Source organism: Equus asinus, chromosome 9 (genome assembly GCF_041296235.1).
Source record: "Equus asinus isolate D_3611 breed Donkey chromosome 9, EquAss-T2T_v2, whole genome shotgun sequence".
NCBI lineage: Eukaryota > Metazoa > Chordata > Mammalia > Perissodactyla > Equidae > Equus > Equus asinus.
In genome coordinates, this window is record NC_091798.1 from 87,036,297 (window position 1) to 87,061,966 (window position 25,670).

General features: G+C 39.6%; 1 protein-coding gene across 4 annotated transcripts in view; it reads right to left on the bottom strand.

The window, feature by feature from the left end:
- ATG10 (autophagy related 10) overlaps positions 1–25,670 on the bottom strand; it is a 208,478-nt gene that overhangs the window by 67,252 nt on the left and 115,556 nt on the right. For all 4 annotated transcript variants that reach the window (XM_014857026.3, XM_070517844.1, XM_044777905.2 and 1 more), the window contains one exon: positions 10,428–10,566. In XM_014857026.3, the coding sequence (XP_014712512.1) occupies positions 10,428–10,566 (139 nt within the window). The remainder of the gene's footprint in view (positions 1–10,427; positions 10,567–25,670) is intronic.

The following is a 25,670-nucleotide window of genomic DNA, read 5'->3' on the forward strand; positions in this document are numbered from 1 at the left end:
CAGCATGGTTTGATGAGCAGTGCCATGTCCATGCCCAGGATTCGAACCAACGAAACACTAGGCCACCTGCAGCGGAGCGTGCGAACTTAACCACTCAGCCACAGGGCCAGCCCCAGGAGAACTGTGTTTTTTAAGTGAATGGATGCGATTACATTCTCCAGTGCATTTTCAGAACTTTAAAAACACATTAAGGATGAATAAATGAACGCTTGTGCAAGCTACTTTGACAAGAGTGTCAATCTCTCCAGTGTCTGCTGACCGTTTACGCTATAGAAGATCTGGGTAATATGGCTTTGGTTCTCACATACAGTGATGACAATAATACTTAATGAAGTATGATGTGGGTTCTTTCCCTAAGCCTTCATCATTGGTTTACCTGGTCATAGCTCACACTTTCACGATCAACAACATACAAAAGTTAGTTTTCGATCTTTTATACAAAAACAAAACATTTTGACACAAACAGCAATATCTCCAAAACCATGCCATATACTATCGATGCCTACAATATATTCAAATATGATTGTGACTCTAATTATTCCAAAAACAAAATGGAGCCTTCAGAAATCCCACTGACATCATTGAACTGAGATAGGTAAAAATATAAGGCACCACAGCACAGAAATAGGGCTTAAATATGGCAGAAACTTGAAGAACTTCGTAATTTTGTATATATCTATTTATGAAAACTGAAGGCCCAAAACTTTAACTTAAAATTAAAATGTGGGCATAAACAAGTACCTGGTTAAGCTCAAGAAGCACATTATTATGTGCCTTCATGTTCAGTTGAAGGTATCTTCAATCAGAAACGTTAAGCCCTGTTAAGAAGGTCTATTTTTTCTATCTGGCCTCAGTCAGAGCAGATATAAGCATACTCAATCAACAACCCCCTAGTTTCAGGCCCAAGATATTCAATGGCACCAATTTTAACATGCTTAGAAGTCTCATTAATCACATTGAGCCTGAGAAGCGACTAAAATCTCCTGCATACTTGAACAATTGGAGGAGAAGCTGAAAGAATTTCAACAGCAACCCACAAAGTGAGCACAATAAATTAAGGTCATTTATTTAACATGTGCTTATTGAGTGCCTACTGTGTGCACTCAGAGTGGAATGATGTCACCTGGATGGATAATACACATCTGAGCTAAAGGAATATTCTGTCAGCAACCGAAAGTGTCAATGACAGAAGAGGAAGAGACATTGGATGAAAAATAGAATAATTAAAAAGTACAATCTTTAGCAACTGCCAGTAGCATTTAATTTAACATTTTCATATAAAATCTCTCAATTGAATAATAACCTACATGTCAAGTAATCTATATATTACTCAAAATGTGCAGCTTTCTAAATTAAATTTCCCAGGGCTATTAGTTTTCATGAATCAGATAACACGTGAGCTATTTCACCAGCACTACCTAACTCGAGTGCAAGCACAGGACTCACCTTTGTCCTACTGTGCATGATTTGCCAAAACTTCCTACCTCCCAAAACGAAGATTAGAGAGAGTATAAATTATTTAGAGTAAGCTTAAGAATAATGTTCTGAATGTGGTCACTAGAAATAAAAAGGCAAGAGTGGATTTTTTACGATGAAATCTGTCATTATTCAATATATTGTCTTCACGAGAACTTTGAAGGATATAAATATTCATGTCACACAGTAAGGCAGAGATGATGCTCCACCAAAGGGGAAAATTCATTTTTGCTTCAGTGAGAAAATCATATTCTGATATGAAATGAGTGTTAATTGTTCAGGTACATTCATATCAGCTACTATGCTAGCTAATTCTGTAATTTTTATCCCTACATACATTTTTAGCATTTTGTATCTTTATTAATTTCAGGAAATCTGAATAAAAATTCCAAAAATACAGATTGTGGCAAGTTCTTTTACTTACATATGACAGCATAATTAATTTATGTTTTTCTTAAATGTTGGTTGTCATTTGAATGACAGCGTTGCACAGTAAAAAACAGGCTATAGGGTTTGTCTCAACTCCTTAGTTTTGGTGTACCCTCTGAGCACTCAGTTTTTATGTCTGTGCGTGAGGACAGTAACAGTTTCTACCTTACAATGTAAGCATCAGGATACAAAACTCAGCTGGCAATATTGACAGCTATTATGTGCCAGGCCTCATTTCATATATTAGCTCACAATCTTCAAAGCTCAATGAAATTGATATTATTATTGTCTCGACTTTTTTTCATTAATCAAAGAAAGGAAACAAAAAGTTCAATAACTTCCCCAAGGTCATACAGTTAGTAAGTAGCAGAGCTGAGAATCAGAACCAAGGCTTTCAGGCTCCAGACCCTGCACTTTCCCCATCACACCGTATGTCTCTGTACCCGGAGCAATTCGTAAACTATAAAGGGTTACACACATACTAGTTGTGTTGTTGTTGTTGCCACTAGTAGACTCCACCAACACTGTCTAACCTAAGAGAATCTAGAATTTTGCCTTTCCTGGATTTCTTAACTAGGTGTGGCTGCCCTTTCCCTCATCACTGCACAGACAAATCACAAGTCCAGCCAAGGCCTCTCTTGATCACCCCGCTCAAGGTAATCTCAGCCCTCTGTGGCCTGGCGGCAATATTTTCCCCCAGCTTTACTGAGATATAATGGAAATAAAACATTGTGTAAATTTTAAGGTATACAATGTGATGATTCGATATACATACATTGGGAAATGATGACCACAATAAAGTTAGTTAACACGTCCATCACCTCACATAGTTACCTTTTGTGTGTGTGTGGTGAGAACACTTACAATTTACTTTCTTAGTAACTTTCAAGTGCACAACAGTATTATTAGCTACAGTCACTATGCTGTACATTAGGTCCCCAAAACTTAGTCACCTTATAACTGAAACTCTGTACTCTTTGACCAACATCTCCCCACCTCTCAGCCCCTGGGAACCACCAATCTACTCTCTGCCTGGTGGCCCATAACATATTCTACTTCTCACTGTGAATTTCAGACCTGTCTTGTGTCCCTCCCTGGACTGTAAGCTCCTTGAGGACATCGTCCATCTCTGGTTTCCTTTATTCATCTCTGCATTCCAGAAACATCTTCATGCCTTGTGCATAAACATTTTCAAATGGTTGAATAGATGAAAGTTCAACATTATTTCTAGAGCAATTAGCACAATTATTACTAAGAATAAAGACTGACTAATTATGACAAAAAAATCATTGAATTTTTTGCATTTATATTAAAAAGCCTCAGTCTTATATAAATCCATAGTATTGAGGAGATGTAATTATAGTGGATATTTTATTTTTCAGTATCCAAACACACTTTCAATGTGGGAGAGAAATCCCAAAATAAGTGAAGGCGGAGCCCCATTTCTCAGCACTAAAGCCAAAGGGAGGTATTCCCCATCTTGTCATTCGAATGCCTTCAACTGACTCTATGATCTACCCTTCCAGTAAGTCCTTTTCTGCTTATCAGTCAGGTTCAATTATTTGCAACCAAGTATACCTAATATAGCACAAGTAAATGGTTTAAAAGTCTTGCTTAATAATTATCTATTTTCAAAATTATCATCCCAAATTTTTTAAATGCTATGTATTTATCTAGTAATTTTGACTAGAAAATAAGTGACACTTTTAAGATTACATCAGAGGGGCCAGCCCCATGGCCAAGTGGTTAAGTTTGTGCGCTCCACTACGGTGGCCCAAGGTTTCGCTGGTTTGGATGCTGGGCGCGGACATGGCACCACTCATCAGGCCACCTTGAGGCAGTGTCCCACGAGCCACAACTAGAAGGACCCACAACTAAAATATATACAACTGTGTACTAGGGGGATTTGGGGAGAAAAAGCAGAAAGAAAAAAAAAAGACTGGCAACAGTTATTAGCTCAGGTGCCAATCTTAAAAAAAATAAAAATAAATAAATTACATCAGAAAGTTTATGTATGTTATAATCTATTTTTATGAGAAATATGCCCAACAGCACAAACAGGAGTAATCAGACATCAACTCTGAGACATCACTATTCATCAGAACTCCAAGGATCACATCACCAGATGAATATCTACAACCTTAGGTATGCTGGTTCTAAAGCAGAAGACACTCTACTTTCAATTCCACCCAAAGTGTTCCGAGGTTTTGATTTCAACCTCTTGACCTGGCACTCCAGTATTCAGCATTTTGGACTCCTGGTTATTTTCAAATCTCAGTACTCCCAGAACATGGCCCTGTTATGCCGGTAGCAGCAGCTTGACTATCCATCCAACGTTGGTCCCTTCCCCGGAGAACACAGTCTCCCCTTTCTCAGCACAGCACCTAATGTACGGACTTGAAGAACTCTGCTCTGATGACTTTAAAGGAGGAGAAAAGCAACAAACTAGTTTCAAGTTGCTCAGTGATTTTTTTTTCAGTATATTTAAAAAATAGGCTGCATTTTTCTGCTGTGCATGCAGTAGGCACGCATGTATGCTTTTTTTTAAAGATTGGCACCTGAGCCAACAACTGTTGCCAATCTTCCTTTTTTTTTCTTCTTCTTCTTCTTCTTCTTCTCCCCAAAGCCCCCCAGGACATAGTTTCATATGCTAGTTGTGACTGCCTCTGGTTGTGCTATGTGGGACGCCACCTCAGCATGGCCTGATGAGCAGTGCCATGTCCGCGCCCAGGATCCAAACCGGCAAAACCCTGGGCCACCAAAGTGGAGCACGCGAACTCAACCACTCGGCCACGGGGCTGGCCCCCCATGTATGTTCTAATAGACATTTCAAGCAGGGCTCATTTGTGAAGAGTAAGCAGAGAAATGTTTCTTCCTTATGGACCACAACACAAACACGCATCTGTCCCAGAGAGCCGAAGTATAGTCTCTTGCAGGTAAGAAAATAAATTTACTTATCTTTTCATGTCCTCTTCCTGGCCTCTGGATCCACTTAAAATCTGTTGCTTTTGCATAGGTGATGTTTTGTCCTAACGCAGGTTAGAATAACCCTTTTGGCTACTAAGCCGTCCCCTAGGTTTTGCTTCACATTCCCCAGCACCTTTTCTTTAGTACGTTTTTAAGTCGGGGCTTGACTTTTCAGTGAGATTCCACTCCCATCATACATCTTCACCCAGCATCCTACTTCCACCCTAATTCCTCATGAAGTTGCAAACATTTACATGGTTCAAAACATAATTCTCATTATATTGCCTCTATTATTTGAACATTTCAGTTTGAATATTCTGAATTAGTTAAATAATTTTTCATTATTTTTCTTAATAACTTTCACTGTTTGCTCTTCACATTTCATTTTAGTCCTTAAAATCTCTTTTTAATCTCCCAAAATTCATGTTCCATTTCATTATTATGACTTTGGCTAGATTTACTAGCTGTTTACATAAATAAAAGTGGCATACATGAACATTCCCAAAAATTCTCTACAAATAAGATTCTAAATTAAATTATCTGTCAAATCATTTTCTATTTTCTTCTCATTGTAATAATTAAATAGAATCATTTTTGCCTCAGTCCTTAAGTACCTCTCTAATCCAGAGATTTTTCCTTTTCAGCAAGCTGTCGTAACTCTCACTGTACTGGCCGTGGTAATTTTCCCCCGAAAATATGTTCTTTCCAGCTCATTTTCTCTAAGAGGTTATTATAAAAACATTTTTAATAATTCTAACAATTCAAGAAACAAGACAAATTCCTCTCCCTAAAATTTCATTCTTCATAATTTCTTCTCACCCTTCATTTATCCCTCTTTCTGTTTTGCTCAGTCATAATTTTTGCTCTAGGAAATCCCTCCATTGGTTCCATTCACTTCTGCCCAATCTGTTTGACTTTTCCTTTATATCCTCCAGCCCCTTCCCATCCATTTCTCTTCCACAACTTGACCTCAACATATCATTGCAACCATTTCTTCCACAATTCATCTTAAGGAAACTCCGGCTCCAAACTGGCCTCTCACTCTTCCCCAGGTATGCCATGCTCTCTCCAGCCCTACAGCCTGCACGCACCCTTCTCCCCTTCTCCAGTGCTCTCCAGCCTCTTCAGAAAAGCCAGCCTGTTACTTCCAGCAAGTTGCTGGGCAGAGCAGAGGAACTTCACTTTTATTCTCCAACTTCCTCCAACTCAATCTTTCCTGCTTTACTGTCTTCCTCTTCTGTGCGCTCCAAGATTCCTGCTCCAGACCATGGACCAGCTTCTTCCTCCTCCTTGAGGATTTATATAATGCTCTCATTCCAAACTTTCTATTATTCTTCCTTTAGGCTGGACTTTATTTTGGTTTGGCTCATGCTGCATTTGAGAAGGAATGATTCTTTGGCTATTTCTTTCACCCCATTTCTCCAAAAGCATCCTTCAGGTGTGCAACAAGTGGACAAATCTTCCGCATGAAATAGCTGGGTTACATTTTTAATTCTATACCCCTACTCCCTGAGCCGATAACAGAATGGATCTCCAGAATAATCAAACATTCAGTTGCTGAACAAAAGAAATGTCTCTTCCCCTATTCAAAAGCAGCCCTTCTGACTAATTAAAGAAATATGTCAAAATGGTTCCCCAAAAGAACCCATATGTCAGCCAAATAATTAAATATTTTGAAAATGAGAAGAACCACTTGATCTTCTTTTCAATAGAGACGGAGAACAAAGAAAAAGAGAAGAGACAGAGAAGAAATAAATCAGGAGTCAAGCTGAAATAAATATAGAAATCTCTAGTTGTAATGAAAGGGAGAACTAAGGAAGCTTAGGACTCTGGTGAAGCGAAATGCCATTATGCATATGCCTGAGGTTTCTGGCTAAGGTCTTGTCTAACATTTGCCATCAGCTTGTGATAAACGCTAAGCCCCTAAAAGGGAAGATGGGACATAAAAAAGCTGCTGGAATGATCTGTTGGGGAGTAGATAGAAGCCTCTGGTATAAAAATAATTCTTTAACCCAGTATGTTTAGCAACAATGGGGGGAAAAGACAGTGGGCACTCAAAGATGTCAATGCTTTGTGAGAATGGACTTCATAAACTACAAAGCACTATTTGAATATAGGCTGTTTATTACTACTTGACAGAGGTGCAATTACCTCTCAGCCACTGCTGGGCAGCAAATGGTATTAACGTGTCCCACCACCTCTCCCAAAAGGAAAAAAAGTAGTAGTTAGGGGAAAAAAGAACACTGAGAATGAGTTATTTCTTCTCTTAAATCTATGTTACCCCACAGGGAGCTGGGCTCCTTTAGGTCCAGCTAGCAGAGATGAGAGGCACCCAGAAGCAGAATGCTGTCTCAGTATGGCTGTTGGCCTTCGAGGATCAAATAAAAACACGTGCTTATAGAAGTGGGGCTGCTGCTCAGCTCATTTGGACGCCCACCCTCGAGTCCTTGGGACTTTCCATTCTCCTTAGCCAACTACTCCTGTGGTCTCTGAGAAGTATCAGACTACAGAGTAAAGATAGATAGATGGTTTGAGTCCTGAGTCTCCTGGAGACAACAGCAGTACTCTCTTCCTTATAACCTATCAGAGCAGTTCAAATAAGGCACTATCACAATTTTCCATCTTTGGGCTGTAAGCAGAAATGGTTAGAAATTCCTCATTACTGGTTCATTCAATAAATACTTGTTGATGCTGTGCCACAGTCAATTCTGTGGGTATCAAAATGAGTAAGACAAATAATATATATGTCATATAACTATTACTCACACACACAGAGCCATGAATAAAGCTCATCACTTTGTAGGTTGTAGGTACTCAATATTAATTTCCTTCCTCCCTCTTTTTACCTGAAAGCCCTACATTCTAGCTTACTATTTTATAGGGGACACGTAAACAAATAATAATTCTATTATAGTGCAACTTGTGATACAATATATGATGTGATGTGATGTGATGTGATGTGACGTGACGTGACGTGGGAGTGACAAGAGCAAGTGGTATATTAGCTGAGCCTTAGGTGGCAGTTGGCCTGGTAGACACTAGACAATACAGAGGAATAAGAGGAAATCACAGGCGAACAGATTTGCGTTTCAAGAAACAGAATAAAGATTTCTTCTGGAATCTAAGCCAGTTGATAAAAGAAAAGGTAAAGGCAATTTAAATGGGAACTACTTGCTTTTCCTAAAAAAAGAGGTACAGAAAGAAAATTCAGACCACCAAAGAAAATAATTTTTACTAACAATCAAATGCAAAAGAAATTCTAAATATCTGTCGAAAACAAGGCTAAGTGAACTATTTTTGAAGCAACAAAAAAAGACCCCTGGGCGAGAAATTTTATAGTCATCTTCTTTCTAGGTCGGAACTCTCTTAGAATGAGACAAAGAAAAATCTGGACCTGGAATAAGAGGAAGACCTTAGGAATCCATGCACCACACTGACAGAGGTTTGTTTAACAAACAGATGAAAGAGCCGAGTAATCAGACATCACAGGAAAAGGGGATGGATTGAGGGGAATAAATGAAAAATTATGACTCCAGAGTAAAGGGCAATACATTTTTAGAACACTCATTAGGTTAAGTTAGGTAGAAAAGAGAAAAGAAATTATGAGACTGTGATAAAGGCAAGAACCATTTTTCATGTTTCTCCACAAGAAACCATTCAGTGTGCTCTGCAAAACTTAAATTTGATATTTTAAAGTACCTGAATAAGCTCTAAAAGAATTCTGGAATTTAAAAATTCCGAATACTCATTCTATGCAACACAGAATGGAGGGGGGAGAACAAGGAATACTTCCACATAAAATAAGTGACTTGTTTTGGTTTTCCTTTATTAAACATTAATGAAGGGCATCTTAAAAGTATATAAATAGAATCCAAGAATGCTAGGGGTTTTTTTCAAGAAATAGAGAACCATCATGAAGAAAAGATCTTAGGAAGTATACCAATTTCATTAAAATACAATTGGACTTGCAGGAACAGTTACTGTGTTGTACTGTAAGGGGAGCTGTGGGCACGTAACAGCCAAGCACCCGTCTGCTCGCAGCCACTGGCCTCGGCAAGACCCACTTCCAGCTCGAAGCAGTCATGTTTCAACACCTCCGATTCCCTAATGCTGACAAGCTAAACAACTTGTTTTGTCTCTGGGAGCTCTTCTCTAGTGATTAACTGCTTATGGTGAATACTAATTATATGAAAGCACCGTATTGAAGAAGTAGTGTCCTATTTCCTCTACCTACAGCCTCGACATGTCTTTGAATCGAGAAGGTACAAAGTAGAGCCATCACAATGCAAATCAAGAGAGACATTTTCCCTCTCCGTCTGGTAAATAAACGTATCTCCTTCTACTTTTTAGTGTAACCCAGTTCACTGCCAAGAAGCTTCCTTTAACCTCTGGGCTCCAAACCAAACAGAATTAGAATAAAGTGAGTGTTGGAGAGGCCTGTAATAACCACGCGGATAAATCTGCAGCAAGAGTTGGTGAAGTAGTAAGCTATCAGTGTCCTCAATTCCCCATGTCCCATGCTGAAAATTTACCCCAAATTGTCAGTTCTTAGGAAATGCACCTCAGATTAAAATCTTCTCACCAGGGAGTCTATGAGAATTTGTTCTTGTGTTTTAAATCCTAAGTGCTTGCTAAACCGCCAACACGGCAAAATTAGAGACCATTAAACAATATAAGGCAGCAAGTGATTAAATCTACCAAATACACATTCAAAGCAGCTTAAGCTACTTTTTAATTAAAAATAAAATATCACTGCCTAAATTCAGACGTCTTAGCTATCCAGACAAAGTTAGAAGGCTGTTCAGAATGCAAAATGCTGCTGAGAAGGCCAGAGAGAAATGGGGTAGGTGGGTGCTGGGGAGGCGGCTGCTCGGGTCCCTGGGCCCAGAGTCGTTTAGCTGGAGGACATGAAGGGGGCAGTCAGGGCTGGGCTGCGGGGTGAGGACTCCATGTGGCTGCTGATGAAATAAGCTTTATTAGCCAAGGCTTCCAAGGAAACAGGGTGTTCCACCTTCTTGGCAAGGGGACGGGGTTGAGTAACAGCATCTCAGGAAGCTAAGGATTAGAGACGTATAGATGGCGAGAGGAAACGTTACTGCTATTTTTAAGTATAGCTTAAACTAATTGATAAATGGTTCTTGAAATAATAATTAGCGTTTGGGGAAGGAAGCATGGGGGCTTCTGAGTTAATGGGATCGCTTGAGATTGAAAGAAATTTTTACTGTAAAGTTAGAAGTAAATAAACAGTGTAGCTTTAAGTTGTTCCAACTTGTTTAAAGTAAAGAAAAGAAAAAGAGCCAGGGGGCTTAGTCAACCTTGGGCAGGAGGCCAAGAATCTGAAGATCAGACTGAAGTCTGGGATGATATCATTCACTCTGAAGTCTTGATATTCTTCCTAAAGCATGAGAAAATTTACTGGTAAAACTTTACCTCACCCACAGTTTTCTTATTTTTAACTCTTTTTTTTTCCCCTCTCAAGAATAATTTTCCAAATCTGCTTTCTGCCTTACACGCAAATGCTAGGAATTTACATGTAGCTTCTGACATGGTCTTACCTAAAAAGCTTGCCCTAAAGTAAAGCACGGGCACTTGGTAGCTGCAGGAATACAGGACGTGATACTCATATTTAATCACCTCGTTGGCCGCTGTGCTCTCAGTCACTTCAAAATCATCCAAGGGTAGCTCTAAAGCCTCCTGAAAAAAAGCAGAAACAAAAACAAAACGTGTTTGTCAATAAAAAAAAGTACACTGACATAGAGAGGGAAAGATGAAGTTTCCTTCTTGCAAAATAACAGTTAAATAAATATAGGGCTATGAGGTCAGGAAAGGGAGTTCCCACAGTCATGTTTAACATTTGAGTCCTGGGTAAATAGTAAAACCAGAAAACATTAGCATTAAGTAATTCCAGATTGTTTTTGAGAGACAAAGCAGCTCTGGGTAAAGAAACAGGAAGAAAAAAAAGCAGAAAGATCTATTGCAAGAGCAACTCTGAAAAATCTTTACTGTACAATTTTAGCACAAGATGATGGCTACGCAAGCTACCTTCCTGCCTACCTGTGAAAGCTAAAAACATCCCTACAATTGAACAAGAGGCTGTGAAATTGTCCCTAAAGATTCTATTGTACTTGCCAAAAGATGATTCATTGTGTGCCTAACAGTTCCCAGTTCCATTTTGAATAAGAAAGTTATTTTGCAAGAGGTCGAGTTTGTTAGGTACATTCAAAACCTGAGATGCATCCATTTTCTTTATTATTGTGTTATCTTTGGTATATTTCTACAATAAATCTTGACTTAGAGTAGAAGGCAATTATTAATGTCAACTTAAACAGGGTTTTGTAAGCAAAGATGGTTATAGCCAGCTTGCTTCTCACCTCATCATTCTTTATTGGTTGATTTTTTATTATGTGTGGGGGTTTCTTAAGAATGTATCTTAATGTTTAGAAGCAATTAAAGGGACGTGTTGAGACAGAACCTGGTTCCATCCACATTCACTTACTTGCGTTGAAGAATTTCCTTTGAAATTAATTTAGTAGAAGGAAAGAAGCAGGTTGGTTTGGCTCATTTCTACCTCTCATTAAAACAGTAACAACAATGAACAATCGGGAAGAGCTACAGGAAAGATTTCAAACTTTATCAATATGAAATAAGCTTTCCTGCGGAGATAAGTAAAGCCACAGACTACTCTCCAGATCTGTATCTGCTTTACTAATTCCCCACTCACAGGCGGTTCATTGGGGAGATATTACACTAAATAAATCACAGCTGGAGAGATTTACAAAAGAGTTTTTCACTAAACTCCAGTACACACTATCAATTAAACACAAGGAATTAAGTAACCAGTGAGAGATCACTGAAATAAATATTCCAGATATTGCAAATTAATACAGTAACAAGAAAGAGGTTTTTCTGTTTGTTTATTTAAATTTTCATTAGGCAAAGGTATCTATATCTTCTTTCAAAGCAATTCTTTTGATCAAATTCATTCTTGGGGTCAAAGATTATATCTTTGTGATAAAACATAATTGCAAACACTGCACAAGTACATAAAATAAAATGTGGCATTCCCCTCATCCCAGCACTTCTATACCTCAGACTTGTAACCATTTTTAACAGGTCAATGTGTACTTTTCTAGACTTTTTAATTTTTAGCCTACAAACACACACAGACATACATCCATCCACCTCCCCGTGAAATCTTGCTATATATACATATATTCCTTCGATTTTCTCGCTCACAAACATCCTACCACGTGCTGCCACCTCAGTACTACAGATCTTGCTGCTTCTTTTAATGGCTTCAGTGTATTCCATTGTATGACTATGCCACAGTGTTTTTCTAAAAAAAAATTCCACATTGCTAGATATTTTAGGTTGATTATAATTATCTGCCGCTACAACTAATCCTGCAATGAATATTTTAGCACATATACCCTTGTACACCTCTATTTTTCTATGGTGCAGATTCCTAAAGATGGTATTACTGCATGAAAGGGTATGTGCATTTTCAATTTCGATACTGCCAATCTGTCCTCAGAAAAAGGCTGTACCAATTTATATTCCCAGAAAAAATATATAAGAATGCCCTTTTCCATATCCCATAAATAGTGAGTATCATTTGTTTTTATTTTTACCTACTTGATGAATTTTTAAATGTCAATTTTTTGTTTTAATTTCTAGTTTCTTGATTACTAGTGAAAGTGCACATCTATTCATGTATTTATGGGTAATTTGCATTCTTCTGTGATTTGCTGCTTCTTATCCTTTGTTTATTTTTCTGACATTTAGTTTGCATTTCTCTTATTGAATTATATAAACTGTACATTAGAAATAACTTACGGTTGTGTATATATATATAATTGTGTACATATAGATAGACATATATATCTGCACCACAGAAAAACAAAGGTATGCAAGGATATGTGTGGCATCTATATGTATGTGTATATATATATATGACATCTTTACTCAGTTTTCTTTTAACTTTGTTTCTAATACCTTTTATCCTAAAGATTTTTTTCCCAATCTGTGCATTTTCTTTCTGCAGCTTCTGAGTCACATGTCCTCGTTAGAAGGCCTCCTGCTTTGTCCCATCTTACCCTTAAAAATTATAAACATGTTAAACTTCTTTAATCCTCACATACAGACTCATACACACACAGACTCAGAGACATACATGTATGCTTTTAAATTTACATTAAGATCATTAATCCATTTGAATTTTGTTTTTGTGTATGGTGTGAGATAGCAATTTTCCCCAGATGATTTCTAATAGTCCATCTTTTTCCCATTGATTTTTAATGCCACCTGTACCATGAATTAGATTGTGTGTGTGTGTGTGTGTGTGTGTGTGTGTGTGTGAGTGTGGGTTTATTCTGTTCTTCACTATTCAGCTATTATGTCTCTTCTCAGACAGTCACTGTCCACCCAATTCTTAAGTGAACACTGAATTGGGTCGTTAATTTCTGCAGGAAAAGACTACCTGAGACCCAGTCCTGGTAGGGAGGATAAAATTCCTGGAAAGAATGTCCTTCACTCAAACTAAAATAAAGCACTCAGGAATGTTCTAGGGTTGACACCAGGTACTGCAACTAGTGATCCATTGGGCATAGATCCAGATTCTCTAGAACAGTTCGAAGGCGCAAGGAATAAGAGACAGGGGGCAGAGCAAGCTTTTCGAAGAGCCTGTGAGAAGCCCCACTCTAATCACTGTGCTCATGGGCAAGTGACTGCCTTTGTGGGACGTAAGGGCCAGGAGGGCTCGTCCTCCAACTGGGAGTGCTGCTGTGTCACCCAGCCCCTTGCCCTGGGTAGCCATCTCCGGGCAAAGACATTTTTGCATCCTTAACTCATATTTGATGAATCAAATCCTTGGCCTGTGTCTACTGGGATCTTCCCATCATGGTCACCTTCTTGATGCCCACGTGAACATCATCCTTCGAAATCACACAACTTGGAAATCTCAGACTTCTGCATATTTTCTGCTTCCCTTTCTAGGTAAAAGAGCAAGACGGTTTTAGAACTCAAGACTGAGGTTCTTGTCTTCTTCATCTTTCTGTTCCCAGAGACTCTAACACAGAGCTGAGAACCTCAGGAAGCAATATTTTTATTTCTGTAGTAGACGTGTTTCCTCCCGTCTATGTACACAACACACTTCATAGGAATTTACCAGCAACTCCACCCCCACCCCAAAGTCTGAAAAGAAGTTAAAGGAGGAGTAAAAATGCAAAATATCATCAAAGATGATATACAAATGGCAAATAAGCATATGAAAAAGACGTTCAGTATCATTAGCCATCAGGGAAATGCAAATTAAAACAATGAGATATCTCTACACATCTATCAGAATGGCTGAAATAACAAATAGTGACACCATTAAATGTTGGTGAAGATACAGAGAAACTCGATCACTCATACATTGTTGCTTGGATATAAAATGATATAAAATGGCCCAGTCTCTCTGGAAAACCATATGGCAGTTTCTTATAAACCTAAACACATAATTACCATATAACCCACCAATTACACTCCTGGGCATTTATCCCAGACAAATGAAAACCTGTTCATAGTAGTTTTATTCAGAATAGCCAAAAACTTGAAATAGTTCAGATGTCCCTCAACAAGTCATGGTTAAACAAACTGCGGTACATCCATTCCACACTATCCAGCAATAAAAAGTGCAAACTATTTACTTATTTATTTTTTTGGTGAGGTCGATTTGTCCTGAGCTAACATTCATTGCCCATCTTCCTCTTTACTTTGCTTGAGGAAGATTAGCCCTGAGCTAACATCTGTGCCAATCTTCCTCCATTTCCCTCATGTGGGATGCTTCCACAGCATGGCTGATGAGTGGAGTCAGTCCGCGCTGGCATCTGAACCTAAGAACCTGGGCCCCCAAAGCGGAGAGCATGGAATTTTAACCACTTGGCCATAGGCCAGCCCCAAAAGCACAAACTACTGATACACACAACCACATGGGTGAATCTAGTGGGAATTATGCAACTGATTAAAGCCAATCCAAACAGGTTACAGATTTCATTTATATAACATCTTTGAAACGACAAAATTTTAGAAATGAAGAACAGAGCAGAGGTTAGTGTTGGGATGGCGAAGGGAGATGGGCGTAGTTATAAAAGGGCAACATGAGGAATCCTTGTGGTGACGGAACTGTTCTTTATCTTGACTACGATGGTGGATACGTGAACCTACACATGTGATAAAACTGTATAGAACCAAACACACACACACAAGCATGAGTAAAACTGGGGACATCTGAATAAAATCAGTGCATTGTATGGATGCCAATATCCTGGTTGCGATATTATACTATAGTTTTGCAAGATGTTATCACTGGGGGAAACTGGGTTAAGGATACATGGGATCTTTCTGATTATTTCTTATTACTGTATGTTAACCTACAATTATCTAAAAATTTCAATTAAAAAATGAAAAGGAAAAAAGTGAAGCAATTTGAAGTTTGTTAAAAACAAAATTAAATTTCTAAGACCTCAGGTGCTAACAATACAGATGGCAGAGGGTTATGTTGATAAAGAGAGGCTGTCTGGAATCTGTTCTCAATAACACAGGCGAGGGGTCAGTGGACGGTGGTGTGGACGGGGCATGACTGGGCACGCAGTGATGATTGCTGGAGTCGATTGAGGGTCCATAGGTGTTCATTATGCCATTCTGTCGACTTTTTTGAATATTTTTAATTCTCCAAAATAAAATTTTTTTAAGGCAACAAAAATTTCTGATACCATGTTACAATATACAGAATCACAGAACTCTAACAGTGAAAAGAACTTGAATCACTCCATCTAACCCAACACTCACCTGGCAGATACAATATGGCCAGAAAGGTTGCTTGTTTACCCAATGTCACTCAGGCAGTTAGGCCTATAACCCATGCCCGCTGACACTGAAACCACTGCTCTTCGCACTGCAGTATGCCACTTCTTAACTATCACTAAACTTGGACTGACGTTAGGGCCCCATAACATTAATATTAACGTTTTGAGCAAGTTTGTTAATATTTTATTATTTTTCTTTTATTATGTTTTTTTCAAAAGGATTTGGGTATATTTAATTCCATGTTAAGAGTTACTAGAAAAAGAAGTCACACACATTTATTTTCCTCAAAATGCTACTATTTCATTAAATGAGAAGCTACCTGTGTTTAGAAAATTACATTCATTCAAGGAGCTAAAAGATTAAGTGGTTCACATTAATTATAGAAAACTTGATTTTATTGAATTCAATTAACAATAAATTGACAGTGATCTCTCATTTAGAAAATCTGATATGAATTAAGCTTTACAACTAAATCCCATTAAATAGAGATCATGCTGAAGATACTTCATAGATATTTTATTGAAAGCCAATCCAGCTAGTACATTGGGCTTTGGCAATGAGATCCCTATCTCTATTTAGTCTACAGGAAAAAGTAACAGAAGGTGGAAAAATTTTTCTTCTATCACTAAAAACCTCTATTACTGAGCAAACAGAAGTAACGAGCCTTATTCCTAACGTCCCCTGAGGAAAAGAGAGTCTATTTGTTTGTCTTCTACCAGTCAAGTCTTTAATTCAAACCTAACATTAATGGGCCAGAATCACAGCCAAGTAGCCAGAATGATGAAGGGGCACGCTGGTTCAGAGACAGTCTTTAGCTGTATCCACGAGTGGACACGTAAGCCATCTAATCAATGGAAAGATTGGCTATGGAACAAACCTCATTTGATTTTCCTGAGCCAACAGCCTTTTAATATTTTCTGAAGTGATAAAGACTGACGAAGCCTTTTGACAAACCATTGAAAAATCACTTCCTTAAGGAAGAAAGAATTTTAATTATTAAAACATCTAAAATAAATTATAAAAATAATCTAAGCAGGCCCTTTTTAGTTTCACTTGCTCATCATTTTACAGTGGGATGGTCTTTTCACTATTTTTACTCCTAGAATGACTCTTTTTTCATGATCTCTGTGGGTTTTGAGTAAGTGACTGTCACAAGAACCTGCGCAAGTGATGGCATTCTCTTAGCTAACTGTAAAGGTAGTATCTGATACATAAGAGAGGGTTCAACACAAGGCAGGCATGTGTCTGACAGCATCCAGGGTGACTCTGAAACCACAAAGGGTGGTCAGCAAGGTGATCTCAAGGACAGCATCTCAGTGCGCCTCCCCTTTTCCCAGTAATATTATCACTTCTACTCCTGATTTTTTTAAAAAGGAAAAAAAGAAGCCCCATTCTTTACTCTCCCGGCCCCATCAGAGGGGAGTGAATTAGCGTTAGCACGGCCAATGTGGGCTCCCACTGAGAGGACGCACCTGTCTCCCGCGCGGGCTTAAGTCCTCCAATGTAGCCGGGCATGCTCAAGGGCAAGGCAGGAGGGAGGGGACACAGAAACCCGCCAAAGCACGCCTGGCAGGTTTCTGGATGTTTACAACTGGCTCCTTTGTGCTTCTTAGGCCCTGTTTTCTTTAGGACTGTGCAGTGGACAGCAAGACAGCTTGAGTCTGGAGCCGGGCAGCTAGCAAACAGGCTGAGTACAAGGCAGGCTGCTGAAGAGGCTGTCTCTCAGATTCCATGCCAGAGGATACAGGTTCTCTGGCAGGAGGGAGTAGTAATAATGCTTAATAGCACCTATCGTAAGCCAATGACAATTAGTCCTTAAATCACAACACTATTTAAAAAGCATTGTCTTACTGGAAAAAATCAGAAGGGCGCAAAAGGACCTTTTAAAAGAAAAGTCAGGTTCTTCTCATCTACTTTTTAAGATTCCTGAGCAGCTAAAAGCAAAAGAATAGCAAGATAAGGGATTTGAAAATCGGAAATTCCTTACGGAAATCATGCCTAATTAAAGGAAGAGAGAAAGACTTTTACCTGGTATTCTGAGCTCAGAATCAGTCAAATATGTTTCTATTCAGAGTTACTCTTTGCATGTTACATAAGACCAGCATCATTTACAAGGGTTTACAGCTTTTCTAAGCACATTTATATACATTATGTCATTTGCTCCTCTGCTCTAGGAGGAAAGCCCCAAGTCATCCAGAAGTAAGAAACTTAGCTGAGGCTCCTTCACTCCACAAAGACCATTAGATGTTAGGAGGTAGGGTATGTGAAACATCTGTATTCTTGGACGCCATCCCCAACCTTCTGGGATGGGACTTACAAATCCACCTTGTTCACAATGTTCCAAGTGATGCTAATGTGCGTGGTCAGCAGACCACTCCAGGAAGCCTCGGAGGCTCAACTTCGGGATTCTTCACTTTTGTGGTCGATGGGATTATAGCATCAGGAAAGACCAATCACCAAGACTCAAAATTACACCATAAACCAGTTTGCCTTCACTGGCTGCTCATCTACATCTTCAGGAGTATCGCTATCTCGTTTGCTCTCCTCTTGGTGGAAACCTTTGCACCTCCATTAACCTAAGACATCAGCTCCTCACCCCCACTCCCAGGGACAGAGGCGCTTTCATGGGCCCTTTCCTTTATCCCCTCCTATCCAAAAGCATCCTTCATTTTCTCCTTTTCCTTTTAACTGATTGATTAATTCTTGCTGAAGTATCAATGGCCATTGATGGCTTAGTATGTTACTCCTTTATCAACTATTACATTCAGCGGCAGATTTGTCATTGATAACCCCAATCAAAAGGAATCTTTCATAGTGGAATTTGGGGGGCCAAAAAGAAGTAAATTTTGCACCATGCATGTAACCACCAATGTGTAAGACTTGCCTTATAGGCTACCCTACGTTTTAACTCCAGAGCCAGAACATTCTTCCTTGTGCTAAAAGGTGAATCAGTTTCCACTACGTTTATCCTTGCAGAAAATTAAGAAACAAGGGTCACCTCTTGTGTAATAGCCTCTCAAAAATATGAACCAATTTATTGTCTTCAGAGTTCTCTTCCCCATATTAGACAATCCTAGCTCTTCCCATTTTTCTTGTGTCTCTAGTTCCAAGGTCTGCAAACATTTTCTTAAAGGGCCAGAGAGTAAATATTTTAGGCTTCATGGGCTGTAAGGTAGCATGACAGCAGCCACTGGCAACATGTAAACACACGGACATGGCCCTACTCCAGTGAAACTTTATTTACAAAAACAAGCTGCAGCCTGTAGACCTTAGGTTGCTTACCCCTATGAGTCCATCTTAAGGCCTTCCTTCATTTCATTTTATTGTATTTTTGTATGTAGCAAGCAGAACCTTATTAAAGGACTTGTGTCTCCATTTGGTAAATCTTCTTTCTCCCTTTTTCTATTTTTTTTTCTATCTTAAGATGTTACACTAGGTTTCTTGGAGGGATGATAAATTCTGAGCTTTAAAAGAATAATGATAATTGAATCCAATAGGGTGAAGTTTGGCCAGAATCATTTTCTAAAGTAAGAGATAGCACTACCCTAATTTAAACAAGTGAGATTTTTAAATGTCTTGATGAATAAACTGCAAATTCTTTCAGCATATGAATAAACTTCTATACTCAAATCCAGAAATGAGTAAATTTCACTGCCAAAGAGTAAAAATGATAAGGTCTTGATAAATAGACCAAAAGGCAAGCACTATAGTAATTTCAGAGGGCTGTGAATCCTAAAGCTTGGGCTCTCTCACTGTGCACATGAGAATATCTACGAAGGAACACAGAATTATTGCTAAGGACCTTCAATTCAACTAAGCCATCAGTTCCTTCTCCTTCCTGAAAACTGCCTCTGCATTATGTGGATGTGAATAGGGCTTTATTTGATTGCTTGTTGGCCATTTTACCAGGAGAATCCCTTAAAGAGTTCCACAAGGACCTACTGAGTGCCAGGCACTGTGCTTATGCCAGGACAAAGACCTGGTGTTGCTTTTAAATAATGCTATTTCAGCAGCAATGAGAGCACAGTGAAAGTTCTGATCTTTCTACTGGCGTGGAAGGGTGCACTCAAAATCCTAGATACAAACATCTAGATCTTAGAGAAGCACAGTATAGTCAAATGTGGAAAAGGGCATGGCATTGGAGTAGACCTGGTTCAGTTCCTGGGCCCGCCACTCACTGGATGGGCAGATCACTTAATTCCTCTGGGCTTCAGCTTCCTTACTTGTTAAATGAAGGCATTTTTTCTCCCACTTTTCCCTTGTTTAATGCGTATTAAACAAGATAATGTGTAAAACTACCTGACACATAGTAGGTACACTGATTAACTTATTCATTCAGTCATCAGATGTTTTAGATTATAGACTTAGGGTCAGATGTATCTTCTAGGTTCTAGACCAAGGGTCAGCCACATTTTCTTAAAGGTCTAGATAGTAAATATTTTAAGCTTTGTGCACCATATGTCTCTGTCAAAACCACTCCTCTTTGCCATTATAGCACAAAAGCAGCCTAGACAATGTGTAAATTAATGAGTGTGGCTTAGTTCCAATAAAACGTTATTTATGGACAGCAAAATTTAAATCTCATAGAATTTTAATGTGTCATGAAACACCATTCTTTTGATTCTTTTTCAACCCTATAAAAATGTAAAAACCATTCTTAGCTTGTGAGCTGTACAAAAATAGGCAGGAGGCCACAGTTTGCCACCCTTTGTTGTAGACACTGTCCTAGGATCTGAGAACAGGAGGGGGGAACAGCAACAGACATTTGCCTTAATGGGAGGAGATCCGTTACACAAATAATCACACAAATAACTATAAAATTGTCATCACACTAAGTGCTACTAGAGAAGATGCAGAGTCTCCAGAGTAGAGAGAATTTTACCTCATCTATAAATTTGGTGTGTGAGCCTTTAACCTTTTCTCTTTCAGCTTTTTCAAGGACAAACCAGTTGTATGCAGCACGGACCCTTTCAATGTCCTAATCATGTTTCCTAAGGTTTCTTTTTAGTTCAGTGACCATACCATCTACCCAGATAGATTTCTAGGAACAGTTTTTTTTTTTTTTTTACCAAGTTTACCAGACAGCCTTATCACCTAGAATTTGTCACTCCGTCACCTCTAACTATCCAAGCTTCTTCCTAACAAACTCCTCTTGCAGCCCACTACAAAGTCTCCTTGAGCACTTCGTTCTGTTCACACGTGTCCTCCTGCCCTCAGCAACAGTTTCTGATTGAGAAAGCCTGCGTGTTTCTTCTCAGTTTTGTGCATACTCACATATATGCGCGCACATGTGTGCTGCGTGTGCAGACAGGTCACATACACGTTCGTTCAACTAACGATTACTGAGCATTTACTATGCGCTAGGCCTGGTGCAGCCAGTGGAGAGATGTTGGTGGACAAAACAGACATGGTCTTTGCTCTCAAAGAACTTATAACTAGATGGAGGGTGGGGGGTGAAACCAATCGTTGCATAAAGAATTATTTGATTATAGTATTGCAAGTGCTATAAGCATGCAAGAATTCATCTTAGGGCCTTATCGGGTCCAGGGTCAGGGAAAGGCTCTCCTGCTGTGGCACACACAACCCTGGACAGGGCGTACGCCTGTCTCAGTCCCCGAGCATCCCAAGCATCCTGAAGAGTACCTGACCAATAGTGGGCATTCAATCAGTGTTTGTTAAAAGAAATAAACAAATGACGTGAGTATTAACTGTTGCCATTTCCATCCCACAAATCAGAGGTCTCTAAACTGTTTTGATTATGACTCCAGGAGTCAAAAAATTTAAGCACTCATCTTTACTATGTGTATATTTACCTTCTGATCAATTATGAACATGTATTTCTGTGTAATACACTGTGTATATTGTAAAACACATTAAAATTGAAAACTTCAAAGGATAAGACAAAGATGAAGGAAAAATATTTTCCAAGTAATTATTTTGGTTATCACACTCTACTCTTCACTCTGAGCACCAAAGGACCTTCACTGGCCCCCTGCTCTCACCTCCTCTTTGGGAATCTTGCCCATTTTGCACTCAGCTTTCTGGGCCAGTGGTTATGACTGAATAAACTTGCAAAAATGTTGATTTTAAGGTACAAGTTGATAAAGTTAGTACCTCAAAATGATCACACATGTAAACAGCATGCAAACGAGCACACAGTTGCCTGCCTTTCACGGGGCTCCTGGCTGCAGAGCCAGTGCTGCTGAGCAGCCAGTCCTGATCACAGTCCCAGACGGTCAGATAGCCGGACACCAGATGCCCGGGTGCTGCCTGCCCAGCAGTCCTGCCTTTCTCCCCAGCACCGTGACACAGGAGTTCTCTTCATAAAGAAGCCCATTCTAATCCGCACATAGACAGAGTCCTGGGTTCCAAATGTGCAAATAACACAGTAAATAAAGTGTTAGAGAAAAATATATTTACTTTATTTATTAATGGTGCAGATACATTTTTGCCAGTAATATTTTGAATATGCTGCAGTGTTTTTGTTTTCTTTTGTTTTAAATTTTAAATGTGATATGGCATTTCAAAGGTCTGCCTTCAGTTCTTTTTCCATTTTTTTGATAGAAGATTTTGTTGGTTGCAAGAGCTGAGACAGAGCCACAGATCCACACGGAAGAAGTGTATCACTGGCTGTGCTCAGTAAAGCATGACACCCACAGGCCGATCCCCTTCTCCAGGTGTAACGGGTTTGTCTTCATGTTCTGGATGTTTTTCAATGGGTGGCTAATCAACGTCAACAGCTTGATACTATCATCAGGCACAATATACACACAGTTTGAGGGTCATCACCAATAACAGTAAATATAAACCCTATCTCCAGGAATCTTTATTTCAGATTGCGAGAGCAAACTTTTTGAAAGATCTTATTATACTGTTGTTTTTACATAATGCCATTTTTTTGTTCATTAGTTTCTTTGCAGGATTCTTGAAAGCCCCTAGTCTGACAAGTAGGAGTTGTGTTAACTAAAACTGGATGAGATCATCCTGGCAAATCCAGGGCACAGCCAACCACAATGTGTAACAAACACCTGAAGGAGTGAAGGCACCACTGTCAGCTCCTTCCTGTTGTCTGGCTCCCGCTGTTTCCTTTCTGATGCCTTGAGTGACATATATGACACCTGGTCTTCTGACAAGTGAACTGCATGAAGACCCAACATGAGTCCATGTTCAAATATCAGTAAGGCTTCATTTGAAAAATAAATAAAAGTAAATATAAATAGCAGTTCCAATGTTGTTTACCACATCTCAGCAGATTGCTTTCCACGCTCTCTGGGTGCATACATCCACTCCAAGACTCTATGCTGGTGACCCAGACCTTTGTTAAACTTGAAGAAGACAAAATTGATCCTTGGCATCCCCTACATCTAGCTTCTCATGGCCTTGTTTTCCTCTTTCAGTGTGAAGCTCCCCAATTCAGCCCTTCTGATCTGCAGAGGAAAGGGCCCTGATCAACTTACCAAAAGTAAATGTTACAGGCTGGACATGTTAATCCTACCAAGAGTCTCTGACTTTGAAGAGAAGTCTTCCTAAACAGGGAAATCTTAGTGAATCGCTTACCATGCAGTTCCTGTAACAGAGAACATGACACGGGGGTGGGGGGCAGCAGTGGCTTCTCTGGCCCCCTTCAGAACACACCCTGTGGATGACAACCTCCTGGACTGAGGAGAAGACCAGCCCTGCCAAGGATGGTGCACAGGGGCATGTGGGCATCACCAGTGTCTCATGATCTGTCTCTGAGGTGACAGAAATTGCTGCTGGAAGGAGCTACATTTGACTTCCAATTGCTGGACCCCCATGTCTCCCTGTTACCAAGCCTGGGCATTCAACCACTTTTTCTATTTGTAATGCTAATGATAAATCAATATTCAACAGGAGTTTCCAAAGAAAAAATAAAAGAACCCTAAACTGGTAATACTAAATTAATGTATTTTCCTGGTTACTTATAATGGTAAATAATTATTTGCATAGTAAGAAAAATGCTAATTTTATTAAAGTGCTATTAGAGAAGGCTTTTAGACTAACGCACAGCACCCTAAAAAAATCATACAGAGTGACTAGATTTGTCAGTTCTAACCTCTTTGGAATCATTTGCCTGCACAGTTGCCACACTTGGAGCAAAAACCAAATCCAGAACTGACTTGTTTCCTAAATGAATTGGGAAGTTGTCATTAAGAAGCATCTGCTACTTTATTGCATTCATGTAAAAGCAGTCTTGTGCCGCTGTAACGGACTATTGAGCAGATGTTTTAGAGCACTATACCCACAGCAATACGTGTATCATAAAAAAGATAAGGAGCTACAACGTAATTAATGATTTCAGTTCCTCTATAAATGAATTTCACTTTTTTCAAAATGGATTTAAAGTTGTGTCAAGAACTTCAACTTTTAACTCAAGCAATTCACTTGCAAGAGAGTGAGCACAAAATCATTTACAGCAATAAATAACCAAGGGTCAGACTCAGCTTACACTCAAGATGATGAAATCTGAGGGTACAAGAAAGCTTCTCCAGACCAAATCACCCCGCCCCCTCCCCCGGCAGCCCCCAGAGAATCAGTCCTCGGAGATCAACTTCTTTGTGCCTTAAAGGTCTTCGAGCCAGGAGACTATGCATTATCTCTGAGAATGGGGGCAAATACTTAAAATCATCATCAGCTGAAACTGTACAACTCTTAGCCCAGGTTTTCAAACTGACAGTGAGCTCCAGAGTGGGAGGCAGGAACAGGAACCAGCAGGGGCAGCAGGAAGGCCAGGGGTGTGCATAAACATGAACAGTGGCAGCTACAAATTGGGACCATGCTCCTCTTACTCTAATAAAATTTCCCAACTCTAAGTTAGGAAATCTAAAACATGATGAAAAACAGTGGTTAACAACCACATGAAGTCTGCAACAACACTGTTCTTTAATCCAAGATCCAGGGCTCTATTTGGGGTCCGCGTCTCAGCGTGGGTTATCCCAGAGCAGCCCTTGAGAGGAGGACTGGAAGGCAAGTAATCTCTTTGGGAAGTGATTTCAGGAGCAGCAGTAGGGCAGTGGGGAGATGAGGTGGGAGGGGAGAGGAAGCAGTACAGGGCACACAAGCAAACAGATTAGCACCATGGGAAACCAGGACTCCTTCCCACCAGGAGAGACTGTACAAAACACACTTCAGGGCTGTCCCCCCTGGGGGGTTCAGAAGCCAGAAGGTACATTCACCAACTCCCCCTGTGTCCAGTTGATGACTGGTTTGGGGTACTAGCTGGTTTGGAATTGTGGGGCTACCTCCCAGTGGAGCAGAGCACAGCTCTTGCTACCACAGAAGGCGCTCAGGCAGAGTCACAGGGGCACGAGGCAGACACTGGAACACACGGGAACGGGAAGTGCTCTGGAGATACAGGCAGGGCTGGAGACCCCCATGGCCCATCTAGGCAAAAAGCAGTGTCCAATCCCTTATTCACAGTTCTGAAATCCAGAAAGCTCTGAAAATTTTTAAAAGTAAACTTTTTCATATGTTTGGCACCAAAAACTCATTTGGTAGCAAATTCTTACCTGTGGCTTTTTATAGTCTTTATTTATTCTACTTTGTATGATAATTGTTTCACTAAGGAAATATTAAATGCTGCCCAGACACCACTAGGAGTGTAACATAATACAGAATTCACTTTTATAAAATTACCTTACTTATCTAAAATCCCCCAAATTCTGAATTCCAAAACTCATTGGGGCTCAAGGATGGTGGGAATGTAGTTTTTAGTGCCTTCTACCTTTTTATTAGATGTGTCTTGAGCACAAACAAAATGATATAGAAAGATGCATGTTGACCTCCTTGAACAAAAGGCACTCAATAAATTCCTGAGCAATTGCCAGATTAAGAAATGTGGGAAAAAGAGATGAAAGGGAGACAAGGGAAAAGAAATAGGGAGAGGAAGGGGGATAGCAGAAAAGAGAAGAGAGACAAGGCATAATATGATA